General features: G+C 35.6%; 1 protein-coding gene across 1 annotated transcript in view; it reads right to left on the bottom strand.

Annotated features, from left to right (window-relative positions):
- Window positions 1–428: 428 nt before the first annotated feature.
- The window catches only part of KIF5B (kinesin family member 5B), a 37,974-nt gene continuing 21,435 nt past the window's right edge, over window positions 429–16,967 (bottom strand). The window contains exons 13-26 of the mRNA XM_059818415.1: window positions 16,696–16,764; window positions 15,388–15,594; window positions 13,330–13,473; window positions 12,513–12,701; window positions 11,552–11,669; window positions 11,144–11,205; window positions 10,952–11,061; window positions 10,667–10,768; window positions 8,474–8,534; window positions 8,291–8,362; window positions 8,013–8,117; window positions 7,327–7,543; window positions 5,377–5,509; window positions 429–3,000 (exon numbers count right to left, since the gene is read on the bottom strand). Of these exons, the coding sequence (XP_059674398.1) occupies window positions 2,994–3,000; window positions 5,377–5,509; window positions 7,327–7,543; window positions 8,013–8,117; window positions 8,291–8,362; window positions 8,474–8,534; window positions 10,667–10,768; window positions 10,952–11,061; window positions 11,144–11,205; window positions 11,552–11,669; window positions 12,513–12,701; window positions 13,330–13,473; window positions 15,388–15,594; window positions 16,696–16,764 (1,596 nt within the window). The 3' untranslated portion in view covers window positions 429–2,993. The remainder of the gene's footprint in view (window positions 3,001–5,376; window positions 5,510–7,326; window positions 7,544–8,012; window positions 8,118–8,290; window positions 8,363–8,473; window positions 8,535–10,666; window positions 10,769–10,951; window positions 11,062–11,143; window positions 11,206–11,551; window positions 11,670–12,512; window positions 12,702–13,329; window positions 13,474–15,387; window positions 15,595–16,695; window positions 16,765–16,967) is intronic.

Below are 16,967 nucleotides of genomic sequence, written 5' to 3'. Positions count from 1 at the left end.
GAACCAAGAGATGCCATTAAAAATAGATATTAAATTGGCATATTTGTGAACTACGTAGTGTATGCTTTTGGGAGAAGTCAAAGTAATCCCAGATTGAAGGGGTGCAAATTCTGCTATACTGTGCCTGTAATCAATTGCTGAACATTTCCATAGGCATCAACTGTTGGGTTGGGTTTTTTTTTTTCCTTTTGCTTGGGTTGGGGTTTTTTGTGTGGTGTTTTTTTTTTTTTATCATGAACAGTCTTTTAAAGACTAAGACTTCAATATTCATATTTGCAGGTGGGAAAGCTTACTTGTATTAACAAACACTGGAATAAGAGGTTTTACACAGAGGTAACTGGTCATGAAACCTTGATAAAGTAAAAAATATTATATGGAGACAATTCAACAAACAGTTGTAAAGATTGAATAAATGCACAAAGTTCAAAGATTTTTCTTCTCTTTATTTAAACACAAATACATTTACAGCATGCAGGTAAGTTAAAACTATATGGCGTCTTCCCCAAACCAATTGTTTTAATGCATCTTAAGTGTACTGAAGTTAAATCATATTCCACAGGTAGACTTGTCCTCTCATGTCAAATTTAGAGTTACACACAGTAGTGAGTCAGCATTTAAGTTATGTAAATAATTTAGTTGTTCACCAGAAATAAATATTATTTCACCAAGTTCCTATCCTAAACCATCTTTTAAAAAATATGATCTAGAGGAACATAAAAATAAGAACCGTTCAAAGACTGCAAGTTGAAACAGCAGTGTTGAACATTCCCCGTATAGACTGAATATTTTAATTTACAAAAAACAGTAACTGTCCTGTCTGGCTGACCTACAACAACCAAACCAGAAAACAAAAAAGTTGTTTTTTTGTTTTTCTTTTTTACATTTTAAGAGGCAGTTCTTGGTAAACTTCATAAAAGGTTTAAAATAAAGAAAAGTTTAAATATAAAAAGGTGATGTACACTGAGCTACAGGCTAGTTACCATTTAATTTTCTTTTTTTTTTTTTAAACACAGCAATTTTCAGCACCAAAATCCATTATAATTACCTACAGGAATGAAACCCCCATTCACAAGCATGAGAAAAAATCCTGCTTCATTTGAATGTACTTTAAAGAAAGTGGGGTTTTTTGTTTTTATGATTGCATGTTAACAAATGAAGGTCTGAAAACCTGTAGTTAACATTGAGAAAGATAACACACAGTGCTGTTTCCATTATGAGAAATTTCATTCAAAATAGTTTGCTGTTCCTTTATTTTTCTTTCCTCAGTGTGCTGCCTTTAATCATGCTCTAAAACAACTGCAAGTTTGGAGTGTCTGGCAGCCTTAATGAACAAAACAGTCTTAAAAGCTGAAAACTCCAAAATAGTGAGATTCCGACTGATACATTCAACCTTTAAAAATCAAACTATTAAAAATTCAGAGTACTGCAGATATAGAAAAAAGTGGTTCAAGGTCTAAAATCTGACTACACACCATCCTAATACAAATATTTTGTCTATTTATATTATAAAAGTTGAAAGTGATTTGCTGTCTGAACAGTCAGAGTCTCTACTGTTTCCACAATAACTGATGAATACCCAGCAAAAAATTCAAGCCAGCACACAAAGTGGTACCGACTGGGTCTGGAAAGCTAACCGAATTCTTTCAGTAATATTAAGTTCCTTCTTTCTCAAAGGCCTGCTAACTAATTTCTATCCAGAAGGCCATTCTAAAAATTATAGTGGCTAAACCCTATGAATAAGTTAGGAAAATTATACTATAAAACTTTAAAACCCAGATTCAGCTCAGCAGGAGTATTGGAGCTCAAAAACAAACAAAAAAAACCCGTTTCATTTTGTTAGCCACTTTACAGGACTTTATTGCAAAGAGAAGAAAAATATTCAACAACTACTACTTTGGACATTTCATATACCTACTTACAAACGGATTACAAATACAATTCAGGGTAGCACTTTATTTATTTTATTATTTTTTTTAAACACATGTGTCTGGGATTTCCAGATACATCAGTTTTAAAAAGTTGTATCCTTTATTAGTGTATCTGAATTCATTGGCCAGTTGCTGAAAATTTTTTTTTCAAATTGAAAGTTAAAATTTTAGCCAAAAATTCCAGTACTGTGTATGTAGTGGAATATCAAGTTAAATTTTAGATTGCGCTCATTTCACTATTATAAAATAGCAAAAGTGAACTGTCACAGATACAGACAAATGGACAAAACAGGCTCATCAGAATGAAGCAGAATGTTTTCATTCCACCAGACTGTACTGTGTGTAGAATCAAGAACAGGACAGATGGGATAATCCATTGCCAAAGTCTTTTTTGTAAACTTAGGTTTATTCTTATTACTGTACAATATTTAATCCTAAATTACCCGATAAACGGGCATTTAATCAGATAACAGTTAAACAGCCTTGTTCATATTGAACTCTTAGTTCTGTGGTGTAGCAATCGCAGTGCCTTATGGCAGTTGTCGTAAGCACACTTCAGTATCCTTACACTGTACAAATAAATTTAGTTCCAATGCTCTGTGGAGCATTCCAAAAGACAACTGTAATGTAGAGTGCTGTTCTAATTCAGTGGGACACGTAGTGTTATGTGAAGTGATAAAAATGAAAGTATACTTAAACACTGTTGCACATTCCCTAAGACAGTAAGATGTACACAAATTAGGCTAGAAAATTTGAACTAAGATTTTCTCAACGTACATTCAGCTTGGCACAGTGCAGACTAAATTTAAGACATGAAAGACAAACTGTGTAATGAGCAGAGCTACACTTTAAGTAATGTGTCATTTTTCAAGACGCCAAAATTGCACTCTAGTTTTTTTCTGGGAATCAGTTAGCAGAATTTGTAGAAGGGGGAAGAGCTGTACAGGCCAGGTATAATTTATACATTTTCAAAAAATAATCCTACAGTCCCCAAAGGGAGAGATTATTGTCATGGAATGACTCCCTCTACACGATATCCAATCCTCCTCACACCGCATTTACTTTTCAGCAACTGTAAACGAGAAAAATAACAGAGTTAAGTGCTTGTACCTCATTGGCCAGAAAAGCCAAATTATTTACATTCACAGTAGACCGTTTTCATTATTTACATAGCCTTTAAGAGCCCAATTCTTAGACCACTCAGGTAAGAGCTAATAAAACATCTGCCTTAGAATAAGAAATTACACAACACAAAGCATGTAAGCAATGTTGTCTGTTAACAACAAATTTACAGCACAATAAACTGACTGGGTATCCAATTTTGATTGCCTTAACAGAGTAAACATTACAAACACAAACCAGTTATAACCCAGCTCCATTTCCCATGACTGTTGCTACTGTTCCAGGCCACTGAGAACTGTCTGGATACCACCTACCAGCTGCTGCAAAGTTTTGACTTTGCTATTTTGGGAAGATGAAAAGGGAATGAATAGATCATTTGGCATTAATCATACTAAAAAAAAGTTTGATTTGCATGGGGAAATAACAATTTACCATCTCCATATTTCTTTAAAGTTTCCAAATAATTGTTAAATGGTGGTCTCCAAACGTGAACAGTACATCATGTTCCTACTGGTACCAAAAGTTCTTCTCTAACTAGAAGTTCAGGTGCTTACTATCTGTATTAATCCTCAAAAAAAGTGTAACAGACATTACCAAAGAGAAAAGTCATACTGGCTACCTGAGTATTCACAAGCTCAGAACAAATTTATATTTAATAGTAAAATAAAGTTCAAGAAAGTTTTATCTCTTTACTTCCATAAGGGACAGGTTCTTCCAAAAACAAGACAGGGAAGTTGGAATAAATTACAACCACTCTCCTGCCTCTAAGGGCTAAACTCTGCTTGGTTCTGCAGCAATAGGTAACATGCTGACATTAGAAGAATTATATGAAAGCTTTACAACTGCTTAAGGGATTCTGTAACCATATTACATGGGAGTTATTTGGTTTGTTTGTTAAAAAGGGGTTCTAGCCTATACTTAGCAATTTTCTACTCCTCCATGATTTATCTACAAATAGTCCCAAAGTGCTAAGTCTCCTATTTAAATTCCCCAGGACCAACAGTGAAAGCTCTTCTTCAAAGCAAGATGCAAGCTCAAAATTTAGTTATTCATTGCTGATTATATCAACTATTAAGAGTACTCTTAAAGAAGTATGAGACTAAATAGGCTATCTTCAGTTAGAATTCCAGGCAACACCAGAGCATGTGCAAACCTCATGCTAAAGTAGGCATCTAAAATAAATTGGGTCAATCATAGCTTGAAATGCCTCTACATTGGACAGCTGAGATGGACTACAAAAGCAATCTAAGTAGCTATCTGAAAATAAATGTCACCATATCAACATAATCAAGAATCCATGAATTGCCAGTTTCGTGGTCATTCAAGATAAAAGTATGTATCACTTCAACCTCCTAGTAAATAAGAGACAGTACTGAACATAACCAGGTACCCTAACTAGTACTACAGTCTGATTTTCTCTAAATTGGAGAGAAAAAGCTTTGAAAAGTCAGCTAATAAAAAGAAACAAATGGAAACAAGATTAATGTAAGCTGCTCTGGAGCCCTTCAAAAGAGAAACCCCACACAATCATTTTAGGAGTATTTTCAAACTGAATATGCAGATAATCTTAACTAAGGGAATGCCTAGAAGACATTTATACAAATGCTCAAAAGTGAAGATGATGACAAAGAATGCAGCAAAGCATTACTGTTAGATGACCAACAGACCAACTATAATGCAGACATTAATTAAAAAGAGACATGATTCTGTGAGCAACTTAAGTAATTATATGTAGTCTGGTACTTAATACGCTTAGGAGATTAGAGACATTTTCAAATAAGTGCACATATTTATTTTAGTTACTGTAACTGTATTTTAACTAGGTTAACATTTTAAATTTACCAGATGAAGACATGAATTTTTCTGTTAAATACTTCCAAATTACTGACACATGAAGTAGTGTGCAATTGTAGTAAGAACAGCAAATAAACAACATAATAGGGCCATTTTTTATTTCATCACTGAATGTTTTCTGAAAAAAAAATACTTAAAACGATAGTAGCAAGCCAAAAGAATTTAAACTGTCCACTCCTTTCCCAAACAGTAGCTACTGACTGGTAACTGTCTCCAACTGACTGTTTTCACATTTTGTTCTACTCAGCAGAACAACTCCCGAACTACCATTTTACAACAAACACCAGTTTTATAACAAAAGCAGCAGCATTAGTCAGATGTACATGTATACTGTTACCCCTAACTATACAATTCTGTAAAAAAAGAAGTTAATCTGATTATCCGAGCGATCTTATGCCACAGAATGAACTGTAATAAAACTAATACGAAGTGGTTTAATCACACATTTAAAAATCCTACAAGACAAACTTACACTTTGTCTTGCCGTCCTCCACCTCCACGCAGTGCAACTGGCTGGCTGTTTTGAGTGAATGCACCTCCACCACGAATTGCACTTGGATGAGTTGGAGAAGCTGCTGGATGCTGGCCAGGACGGATAGGCTTAGCTGCATGAAAAGAAACATGACTTACACCACAATGTTACTTTTGATTATTCCAGTTTGCTAGTGCTTTATTTTACAGTATCCCAAATATAATAATAAAAATTGAATGCACTTCGAATAAGAAAACAAGTTTAGGTTCTCAGAATAGCATCTCCTAACAGATTAGTATCAACTGTAACAAGTCCTGAAAAACAGACAACATTTTGCTTTTACTGTCCCTCTTAGGATGAAAGCTTGCAAAGCTCTTGATAATGATTATCTTCACATGTATTATCTACCCCACCTAATGTATCTCCCTGTAAGAGTCCTATTTCTTGGCAATAAGAACTCAAATAAGACACATCGCTAGACAAAGTTTCACAAAGGTTACGTTCCTGTAAGGAATCATTATACCCAGCTGTATTTTCCACATCTATTTGATTGATAAGCCACTAGTTACTTTGCTCTGCAAGTTCTGTGTACCGATTACTCCACAGGTAACACTGCTTCATCAACTTCTTACCACCATACAAAACCTGCTCTATTACTGAATTTAAAAACAGTAGTTTTGACAGGTAATTCTCAAGCTGCATACACTTTGATTAACAAACTATATTTTAAATCAATTTTGCGCTAGCTCTTAACAGGACATGAACACCACTATGACTTTACAAAGTTCGGTAATATTAAACAGAAGCATTTAAAGTTTCAGCAGGTAAGAGTGGATATAAAGTACCTACAGGTAGCAACTGCATCAGAAGAACACTTCTCAACTTCTGCTGATCTCCAGTATAACATGCCTAGTTCAACTAGACATTTAAGTACAAGAGGCTTTATACTTGTGGTTAGCTCACTAGAGAATTCTGTTTGTCTTCTTGGAGATTATTTGAGAGAAAGGTAAGACAGGAAAGCACCTGTCTTCAAACCGCCACTTAAAGCGACCAAGAAAAAAAATTATAACTTTATGCTGCAACAGCTCTTTGCAGACCTACAGAATATGAGTGAAGTTTAACTGCAACGCTCATTTCCATTGCATTAGCATTTAAGAGAAGCGTATTGATTACTGAAGTTCTGACACAGGACCACAAAGAGGCTGCAACACATAGTTACTTTTACAACAATGATGTAATAGGCACAGTTAAGTCCTCCACAGGTCACACACACTCTTGACCCTCAGCACTTTACAGCATAATGGCAGGTGGAGGACCAAGGGAATATGACCACCTTCCCACCACACAGTAAGAAATTACTACCTACTACAGATTTCTGTTTTTTCCATTCTTTTCCCCTAGAGAGGGCTATGGAGTACTATATGTTTTGGAACAAAGAACCAAAAAGGCAATTAGGGATCTTAGTATGTTAGTTGTAGGTTTCTGTCTGCCTCTCTTCCACAAGATCAAGTGACAGCAAGACAATTTTGTTATTGTTGTTCAGGGTGATGGCTTAATCTCTCTCCTTACTTTGGAACACCTACTTAAATCTTAGATCTTTAACATGATTCCATAAGAATTTTTAAGACTCACATTCAGTGTATTGTTTTGTTCTAGTAAATGGAACACACATTCAGGCTAGAATTCTAGGTTGGTAAGCCTTTCCCAGCATGTACAAAAATCCAGCTCCCAGGAAAAGACCCATTTAAAATAGATAATAAAAACCCCAACCAACCATACACCACCATCCACACACACTTACAGTCTATTAACCAAAATATAACTCATGGTAGAAAATACACCATGTTCACACATGCAGTTCCAATGAGGGTTAAAAGATGCATACATGCGCAAAGATAAAAAAATCAGGAGACAGAGGAAGCTTTACAAGGCAAGAGATTCTTTACTAACCAATTTGCGCAGAATGTCCTCTTCTGGCCATATTCTTGGATCTTACAGCTTCCTTTATACGATCTACTTCTTGCTGATACCGTTTGCGATCACGAGAAGCATTCTCTTTGGCTTCCTTCAGCGCAGACTCCAAAGCTTTAACTCTTTCAGCTGTAGCTCTAAGTCGCTTCTCCAGTTTAGGAAGTTCACAGCGAAGATCCGCATTATCACGTACCAGCTACAAAACCGGAATCCATTATTTTCTTGGTATCTCCCTTCATGAGGGCAGCCAACCAAACACCCTCCCGCCCCTAAACAGGCAAAGCAATAGGGCTACTATATTATCTTTGCTTAAGCTTTTAGTAAATCTAATAATTCATCAGTAAGATTGACATCTGAAAAATCAGCCACTGTGGAAGAACATGCTACCCAACATCCAGAGAGACAGGCAAGCATCCCCCACTAAACACTAATTTGGATGTTCTTCAGTTTAAATGCAGCTATTTGTTACACACCCACATGCACTTAAAATAGCTATTAATTTACTTTATATAAAACAATAGACTAAGGTTTTCCTATCAAGAGACACACTCAAGATGTAGAAGTATTTAATTATAAAACAGTTAGTTTATGACCAATATCTTCTATAATAATGCACCTTAAGTAGTTTATTTTTAATTAAAACTTGAAATTAAGCCTCATTGTACCTGCTTGTGAACCTTTGTAAGCTGTTCAAGATTATTCTCAAGGAAGGAAATCTTCTGTTTTTGTGCGGCACTGCCTCCTGTATCATCCGAGTCAATCTCAGCACTCTGCAGTAACAAAGGCACAGGGAGGGAGAGAGGAGGCTGAGTACAAATCTGAACTTGCATATTAAAATTAAGCTAGAAAAATTACAGCGCATAAAGATCAATTCCTAATTTAGTTCTAAACTGAAATTTATGTAGAATTCTCAGAAGTACCAAGTTTCACTACAGCACATTACCTTTTTCACTCTAGTAGCCAGATCTTGAACAAACAGCTTCCGAAGATTGTGAAGAGTCTGAAGTTCTTTTGCCTACAGTTAAGGACAAGGAATTAAAAACTAAAAAAAAAAAAGAAATTAAAAAATAACTCTGAAGGGAAAAAAGCACGTATTGACATTTGGAACATATTCTGATTATCTTACCACAGTCTCTTCCAAACCCTTTAAATCTTGCCTCGCTTGTTCCCGTCTGTCCTGCATAACCCTAAAAGAGAATAAATTCATCCTGAAATATCCAAGCAAAATTGGAAATTTTAATGTTTTAGGAGACTAAAGTGATAAACACTACATGGTACAAATGAAAAAATGTTTTTCAGTTGAAGTCCTCAGTTAAGGATGTAACCAACAGATGACACCACACTCAGAAAACCCCATATGGGGTTGAGTGGGAGTGGGGGAGTTGCAGGAGGAAAAGAAGGAAGTACTTTTAATATTGAAGGAATACAAATAAGTACATTCAGATGCATAAATTATAAGTTTCTAGAACAGAATCATAGAATCATTTAGGTTGGAAAAGACCTTTAAGATCATCAAGTCCAACCGTTAGCCTAGCACTGCCAAGGCCACCACTAAACAATGTCCCTAAAGAAAGGCTCTCAGTTAGGTTCAGGATGAATACTTGGGGAGATCTTATCCTACAAATATTCTTAGCTCTGAAAAGCTGAGATGACAAGTATCACATGACAGATTAAGGATTTTTTCTTTGTTTCATTCTACCACCTCACCCCCAACACATTTGCCAAAGCTAGCATCATAAACAACAATCTCAGTTTACAGGAATATAACCTAATGATTATCCCTAATGATTATCCCTCTACAGAGCTTCTGCCTTATCTAATGTGAAAGCATTTACTGCACTGCTAATGTTATGTCTCAGAACTATAAGGCAGTGCAGTTGCTAAGATGACAGGATACAGGAAAGGAATTTGGACTTTTATGACTCAAGGTTGGAATAGGAAGGCCAGGGACTGCATGAAAATGAAGTGTTCCTATTAAGTAGCCAACGAGTTTCTTTTCCTCTTGAAATTTCTTCTCGCTCGGCCAGTTCCACTACCGGCTCACAGCTAAATGATTAAACATTTGAGGTAATAAAATTTTCTAGAGTATCTCAGCATCCTATCCATTTTCCAGACCTCACTGGAAAGGTAGTTCCAGTCATCTTATACAACTCTAAGAAAAAAAAAATTAAAACGTGAATAATCTGCATTGTTTCTGTCCTATCATTTGCCATGCATATTTATGACATACAAGGGAAAATAACTGGATTCAAGAAGGCTGGGGCAAGACACAGAATACCAAACCAATTTTTAATGTTTCTTTGCAAGTCTTCTGAAGAGGAAATTTTTAACATAGCAAGTTTCTTTAAGGGATCAGTGCTATACAAATTTTAGCTTGCAAACTGAAATAAGCAGCAATAATGTGGTATGTATACCAAATCTTACAAGACAAGAAAACCTATTGTAACTAATGTAACTTTTATAATCATTGTGGCATATAAATAAATCAGAATAAGATGGATTCACAAGACCAGAGTACTGTTAAATTTTCAGTCAGTTAACCAACATTGTATTTCACAGTAAGGCTAAAAGAAAAAAAAGAAAAAGAAGAGTAAGTGTTGCTTACTGGTTACCAGTACAGACCAATCAGGTCCCTCTGATTATTTCAAATTCTATGATAAAAACCTGAAAGCCACCACGTGTTTTTAGACATGGCCAAAAAACATGCACTTTTGAAAAGGTTTTGAGTGTAATGTAGTTTTAACTTTCGTAAAGATAAATTCATATATGCCAGAAAGGGGAAACAATTCCACGAGATTATAGTCAGATTTCTAGAAGTTGAGAACTGTTTTTCAGCTTGACCCTTGGTTACTTACCTACCAGTAGAATTCAATTCTAATTTTTGCATTAACTTTTCAGTCTCAAGTTCATTAATACACTGTATTTAGTTACTCAATGAAGTATGCAGCTATTTAATCTCAAGAATAAGCGAGTCAGAACCACCTAACTAGTTAAATCACACCAGAACCAAAAAGAGTAAGGGAACCATTACAAGCCTCTTCCAGTCTTAAAGCATGCAATACTTAGCTGCAAACTGAAAAGTTAATTACTCCAACCTGTAGCATATTAACAAAGAAAAAGTTGTGGCTTCATACCTTTCATCATTTTACTTCCAATTTTAAATATTAAGGCAGTGCAAAGTTTTTTAAAAAGTTAAGTTGAAGAAGGCTCTCGAGCCTCTCTCTTTAGTAAGTGAGAGCCTCTTCATCATATTAGGTCACTAGTTTTTAAAATATAAGCATTCCCCCACACATTTGTTCTATGCGCAATTATCACTTACGTAAGTTCATGTAGTTTTCTACTTTTTTCCTGATCAGTTGCTTTCAACTTCTCATGCTCAACTCTAAGACGTTCCTGTTCAAGCATCATCTTCTGGTTTTGGCTGAACACAGAGAGTAAATACTACATTAACTGAACCTGTCAGACACCACATTCAGTAAAGCAACACAAGTTAGAAAGACACTGCTTGAGGAAACCCTAGCCACTTCCTTCCCACCATACTGTGCTTCTGTACTCACACAGTCCAGAGATACTTGGCACTAACAAAACAATGACAATTACTTACTCTTGAAGTTCAGTGATAAGTTTCTCCTTTGCATCAACTTCATCTCTTAGGCTACTGATTTGTTTCTGATGTGTCTCACGATGACTCTGAATTTGCTGTTCCACAGCTTGCTATTAGAAAAAAGTATGTATTACATGCTTTAAGTTGCTGTACTTCACTTTTTTTTTTTTTTAAAAAATGAAATTAACTTACCTTGACTTCATTTGCAGTTTGAACCTTATTTAAGTGCTCTTTCTCCATCTCATGGACTTTTTCTAGTAGGGATATAGGAGAGAAAAGAAAACACATTTCAGCCAGGTAACTAGGTGATCACAGGGAAGATGGTGTTAATTCCCCCTTCCTTCCCCAACACCTTAAAATTTGGAAGCAGTCCCCTCTCACCACAAAGTTCAATTAATCAGTAACATCTTTAATGTAATACTATCCACAGCAGTTCTTTCCAACAGCAAACATGCTTTCCCGTTGACTAATTCTATTCATTCAGTAGCAAAAAGCCATTCTATAGCTCTGCCCTTCAATCTAAACAGGACAGAACAATTTCCTGTTTATCACTATATACTTAAAATGGTGGTGGGTGCGGTGTAGGGAGGCAATTCCTACCCTGTGCTCGGAGTTGAACTAGTTCTTCATTAAGGGAATCCACAGACTCTTCCAGTTGCCTTTTTTTCTGTTCCACATTCTGAAGATATTCAGTCAATGACTTGATCTTGGCTTCATGCTTGTAGAACGGAAAGATTCATTTACTTTGGAACTAGGTATCACAGAATTACATCTGCATAAACAGTTTATACTTATTTTTAAACAAGTAACCTGATCTCAAAACAAAAATGGTGCCAACTAAACTTTAAGAAGAATATGACTACTCAAGTAGATCTGTAATGTCTTTATTCTGGATTGGAATGTAATAAATTTTTGGCTGGGAGAAGAGATGTTTTGCATGTTAAATACTATCAGAAGCAAGAGAGTGCCACTGTATTTAAAGACTGCACTGAAATATGCATCTCTTGATTTAAAAGATGACCATCTGTATGTTAAACAAAATATAGAAAAATTAAATTGCATATGTAGATCACAATTTCTAGAGTTTTAGAAGTCACACTACTGACCTTTTCTAACAATTGCATTAAAATGGCTTTTCCTCACATTAGAAGTAAACTTAACATGCTATGCAAACCTACTGTAATCTTACTGTGCTATTGCTACCTCTCCCACTTCCAACTTGCTGCATTAGTAGGCAGAGTGCTCACTAGCCACTGCTTCTGTAAGACTTGTATTTGTAAAGGCTCCTGTGAAGGAGAACATATGGACCCTAGTATTTAATACAAATGCTGTGAAAGCATTATCAGGCTACAGACATATTGCAGAAATTCTGACATCCTGTCACACAATTACTCAGAAGCATCCAAACTGAAAAGAGTATTGAGGATACAGCTGAGTCTTGTGGCTGTTTGATCACAATGTACTTTGTTAGGTGTCAAGAAGAAATTGCAACTTTTTTTCCCCAGCAGGTTTAATTAATTCAAAAGAACATTTAAGTAGTATAGTGTAAAGAAACATTTACCTGTGAGATACGGAGCTGGCAGGCAGCCAACTCCTTTTCATTTTCTTCCATTTTCTTATTGCTTTCTGCTTGTGTGCCTTCTAACTGTTTGCAACGTTTCACCATTGTTTTTACTTCCGATTTCATTTTACTAATGTACAGTCTCGCAACTGTGAATTCTTCATCTATCATGCCAGTTCCCTCAGGCTGCTGAAAAGTGCAGCATGACATATTTAGAAAGCGCAGATAAAGAAAGAGAAAGATGAGCTGGAGCAACTTAGTGCCCAGCACACATCCCCCACCTTGACTCATAAGCAGAGCATTTACATATCAAAATGTAACTAAGTTTCCTGATTGATTATTTAGAAGTTTGCACAAAGGTAATGAGTCACTTGAAGTGGGAAATACAGCTCACTGTAGATTTTTAACACTGTTTAAATTCTTGTCCTCCAGTGATCTCCTAGATTTAACTTTTATTTCAGCTCCTCATTCCATTTTTAAGAAGTAACATCTTGATTGCCACTGTAGGTCAGCATTAGATTTCCAAGATGATGCGGTTGGTTATGACCATTTCATATGGCAGTTTAACAGTATGAATGAAAACGCTACTTCAGAAAAAAAAAAAAAATTATGCCTGCTCTTCCTTGTCTTTGCATAATCAAATTTTGTATGGGACCTGATAAGTCACAGCATAAGCAAGGAATAAGCTTATGCCCAAATTATTAATATACAGGAGGCTCCGTATGGTGGTTATTTTTACCGTACTAATAAAACTGACCCCACCTATCCACAATGTATGTACGTAATACATGGCATTAAAAATTGCACTAATTCTTACCTTGACATCATTATTTCCTACCGCAATTCCTATCTCTGCAAGATCTTTTAGTAAGGATGCCATCATCTCTGTTGCTCGTTTCTTCTGATGGTTGGTCATTTCTTTAAGTTTCTGAAGCTCTGCATCTATACTGGCTAGAGTGACCTACAGTAAAAGAAGTTACACTTTAATAAACAAAACACACTCTTGTTTTTAGAACTAGTTTCATATTATTTATTTAATTACAGCAACATGTGGTTGCCTACTGAAATGTCCCATTTTTATGTCTAAAACCAGACTGGTATCAACCTATGTGAATACACCATATAGTAAAAATTTAGAAGTCCTAGAGTGCTGGTATTTCTTCTGAAAGGAATGTAAAGTACTGGGGACAGAGGCCTTCAGCTGACAAAATATAATCTTACAACTGCAACAAAATTCACATCAACATTGTTAAATGGCATTCAGAGTTATATACGGTTAAATATTGCAGAAGATTGCATTTATAGGAAGAAGGTACATGGACAACTCAAACACTTTTCACCACATTTTGGTAAATAATTTCATCTTTACCTGCAGAGCTCTTAACTCTTCCCTACTTGCAGATTAAAAAATGGTACCCAGTTTCGAGAGTTCATAAGCACTACACTTACTCTAGAGTAGTTTTTCAGCTAGTTCGAGCTGCTGTGGTTGTAATGGCTGCAGCTCAGCAGCTTGCACACTCAGAAGTTGTCTGCTCTTTGTTCTCCAGTTTTAAAAAAATGCCAGAAGTTTTATAGCAGGAAAGTTTCAGCCCAGTGATGCCAAAGGATTGTTACTGCATGGGTTAGCTGTGACAGACTGAGAACACTGAAATGGCTTAATTTTACTACATCTCAGAACAGTTGTTGCTTTCTCATGGATTGAGTTATTCATGACACTCAATGGATGTTAGTTACAATATCTAGAATCACTTGATTATCTATAAAGTAATAAGAACAACAAAGCAAATAAACACCCACAAAACCCAAACCACACACTTCAGAATCATACACACACAGAGCTAGCCTATTCCACCAAATTTTAAATGCTGCTTATAATAGGAAGACCAGAGATCATCTGACTTTCAGCCGACCTTAAAGCAATTAAGTTACCAATAAAGATTACTCAGCTCAGAATACTTAGAAGTTTAAAGAGAGGTTTCATGATCTTGTGAATATCAATTTTAATGCCAGTGTTTTATCTAGTCAAACCTTACTAACTGAAAATTGAAAGTCACATTCACTAGAAGACCCAGACCCACTGAATTTCCATCTTCAAGAACAGAGAAGAATGAGACTTGCACCATTACAATCTGCAATGCCAGCAAAGAAGCTGATCCTTTCCAATACTTAGAATTTTAGGGTAGTGGGTAGGAAATTAACTGTTTAAAACTGACTGAAGACTGCAAATAATTGGCTACCAAAACTGTCAGTCAATTCAGAAACTATGCAGGTATGTGAGGAGGCGTATGGTATTCATCTTGTGGGACTGACGCTGCATCTGTATTTTAACCAGGGCGATCTTTTGGAATACGTCCTCAGTGTTCAGGACTACTCCTTTTTTCAGAAAGTAAAATCAACTGCCTATTTTTGAAGCCATCAAGTTGTATTTTATGTGTCATTAATACAGTATGCAAATACACATTCCTTTCAAGAAAAGCTGTAACATGCTCACTGCAATTTCAAGATTGGAAGGAGCAGATTCTTAAGTGAGGATTACCCCAACTGCACCACAAAGACAAACAAAACTGAGTCAGATCACCAGCATGTAATGAAAGTGTTAACTTCTGATATCTAGGATTTCTCTGAATACTCTTCAGGTAGTAAAATGCCACAGGTACTAAAAATATGAGAGCTATCAAGGTCAATATTCACAGTGCATTTTTCTGAAGCTTACTGGTTTTAGAAAATCATCCTTTGCTAAAACTAAACAAGTTTTAGACTTAAGTTCCCATTTTCCCTTGTGAAAAACCTTTAAATGACTTCAAGCAAGAAATACAGGTAAGGGAAGAAAAGTTACATTGAAGACTGTCAGTAATTTCTTATTCCAATTTCGTACCGATTTTTGATTGAGTTCATCACTAAGCAATTCATATTCCTTTGCTTTATCTTCTACTTCCTGAGACTTCTGATCGTAATTGACAGCCAATTCTTCAAGGGCTTGTAGCACCTCTTTCACTTCCTCTTTAGAGGCATCGTTTTCAGCCTGAAGGCGATTCAACTCCGCTTGCAGGTTGTCTTGGTCCCGTCTGGTCGATGCTAGAAGCTGCAACATCACAGATTTATTTAAAATTACGACAACAAATAATTATCAAGAAAATTCCATGTATAAGTTGAATCTTATTAAATCTTTCAGCTACTGCAATAGCTTATATTTACATTTTTAATGCAGTAAGGATGCCAAGGATGTACAGTGAGAGTATAATGAACAATTAAATTTATTATCTATATCCATAGTTCTTTAGCTTTTAAAGTATTTTCAAAATGGAAGTGATTACAAATCACATAAGGACAGCAACTGAAAATGCACATGGAATACTGCAAGTTCTCAAAAAAGCCACTGAACTCTACTCTTGAGTCTGAAATTGTCAACAGGCTAGGGACTAAACTTCCAGGATTTTAACGCTGTTAGCTGCTGAAGAATAACTAGACAAAGCGAACAGTTGCTAAAGAGGCAATTTATTTAAGTAAGATTAAACAGTAGCTCCAACTTCCTGAGTCCTCGACCCATTTCCTTCTTGCCATGTACATATTTATTTTTTTCAGTCTTTTGTGCTATATAGGATTATTTTCTCTAATATCTTAGCTAAACGAAATTAACATTTTCATTATTAATAGCTATTTTTCCCATTTAATTAAGGTACATCACTGGCAACATATGCACACAAATCCTTTGAATATTCTAGCAAGTATGGTCTGAAGTAACACATAGATACTTCCTTTTTCATTATAGGCCATTACATTTCCCTCCTCCCCCTTCTCTTTCTGTATAGCAACTGACCAAAAGTAAATCTTAAAACAGATTTTTTTTTTTTGCAGTAAATCAAGGTATCTTCAGTTTTGACAAACTGCTAAGTTTGCATGGGGAAAACAACTGCTGATGTCTTTGCATAAAATATTTCAATTCCTTCAATCTTCATGGATAGTTAAGGTTCAAGTAAACTGGTTTAAGTTTAGCCATCAGTGCAGTGTAAGTGGGGGAATGAATAGGCAGAGCATTTAGATAAGGAACAAAAGAGAACTATTGTACAGTAGTAAGCCGCCATTCTATTCCCTGGTCATAAACGATGACCTATTCAGAACATCTCAAATTTCTTTAAAGGAAAGACAAACAAAAATAGAATAAAGTTGCAAGAGCGAAACTCACCTCTTCCTGATCCAACATTTGCGTTTTCAGTTTTTCTACTAGTTGGCTCTGCTGATTAATTTCTTCATCCTGCAGTTGAAGTAAGACTGTGTTCAATAAACTGACAAATACCACTCAGGAAAAATAATCTAAGAAACAGTAGATGTTAGGCATCTAACTTCTCCATATTCTGAGACAATTATACAACTGAAAGCAATAAAAGTAAAAAAAATAATCCTTTTGATTTCACTGGCTGATCCATTAGGCTCTTAACCTGGCATATATGTGTAAAA

The sequence above is a fragment of the Gavia stellata genome, chromosome 6 (genome assembly GCF_030936135.1).
Source record: "Gavia stellata isolate bGavSte3 chromosome 6, bGavSte3.hap2, whole genome shotgun sequence".
In the NCBI taxonomy this organism is placed as follows: Eukaryota; Metazoa; Chordata; class Aves; order Gaviiformes; family Gaviidae; genus Gavia; species Gavia stellata.
This window is presented reverse-complemented; position numbering and strand designations above follow the sequence as displayed.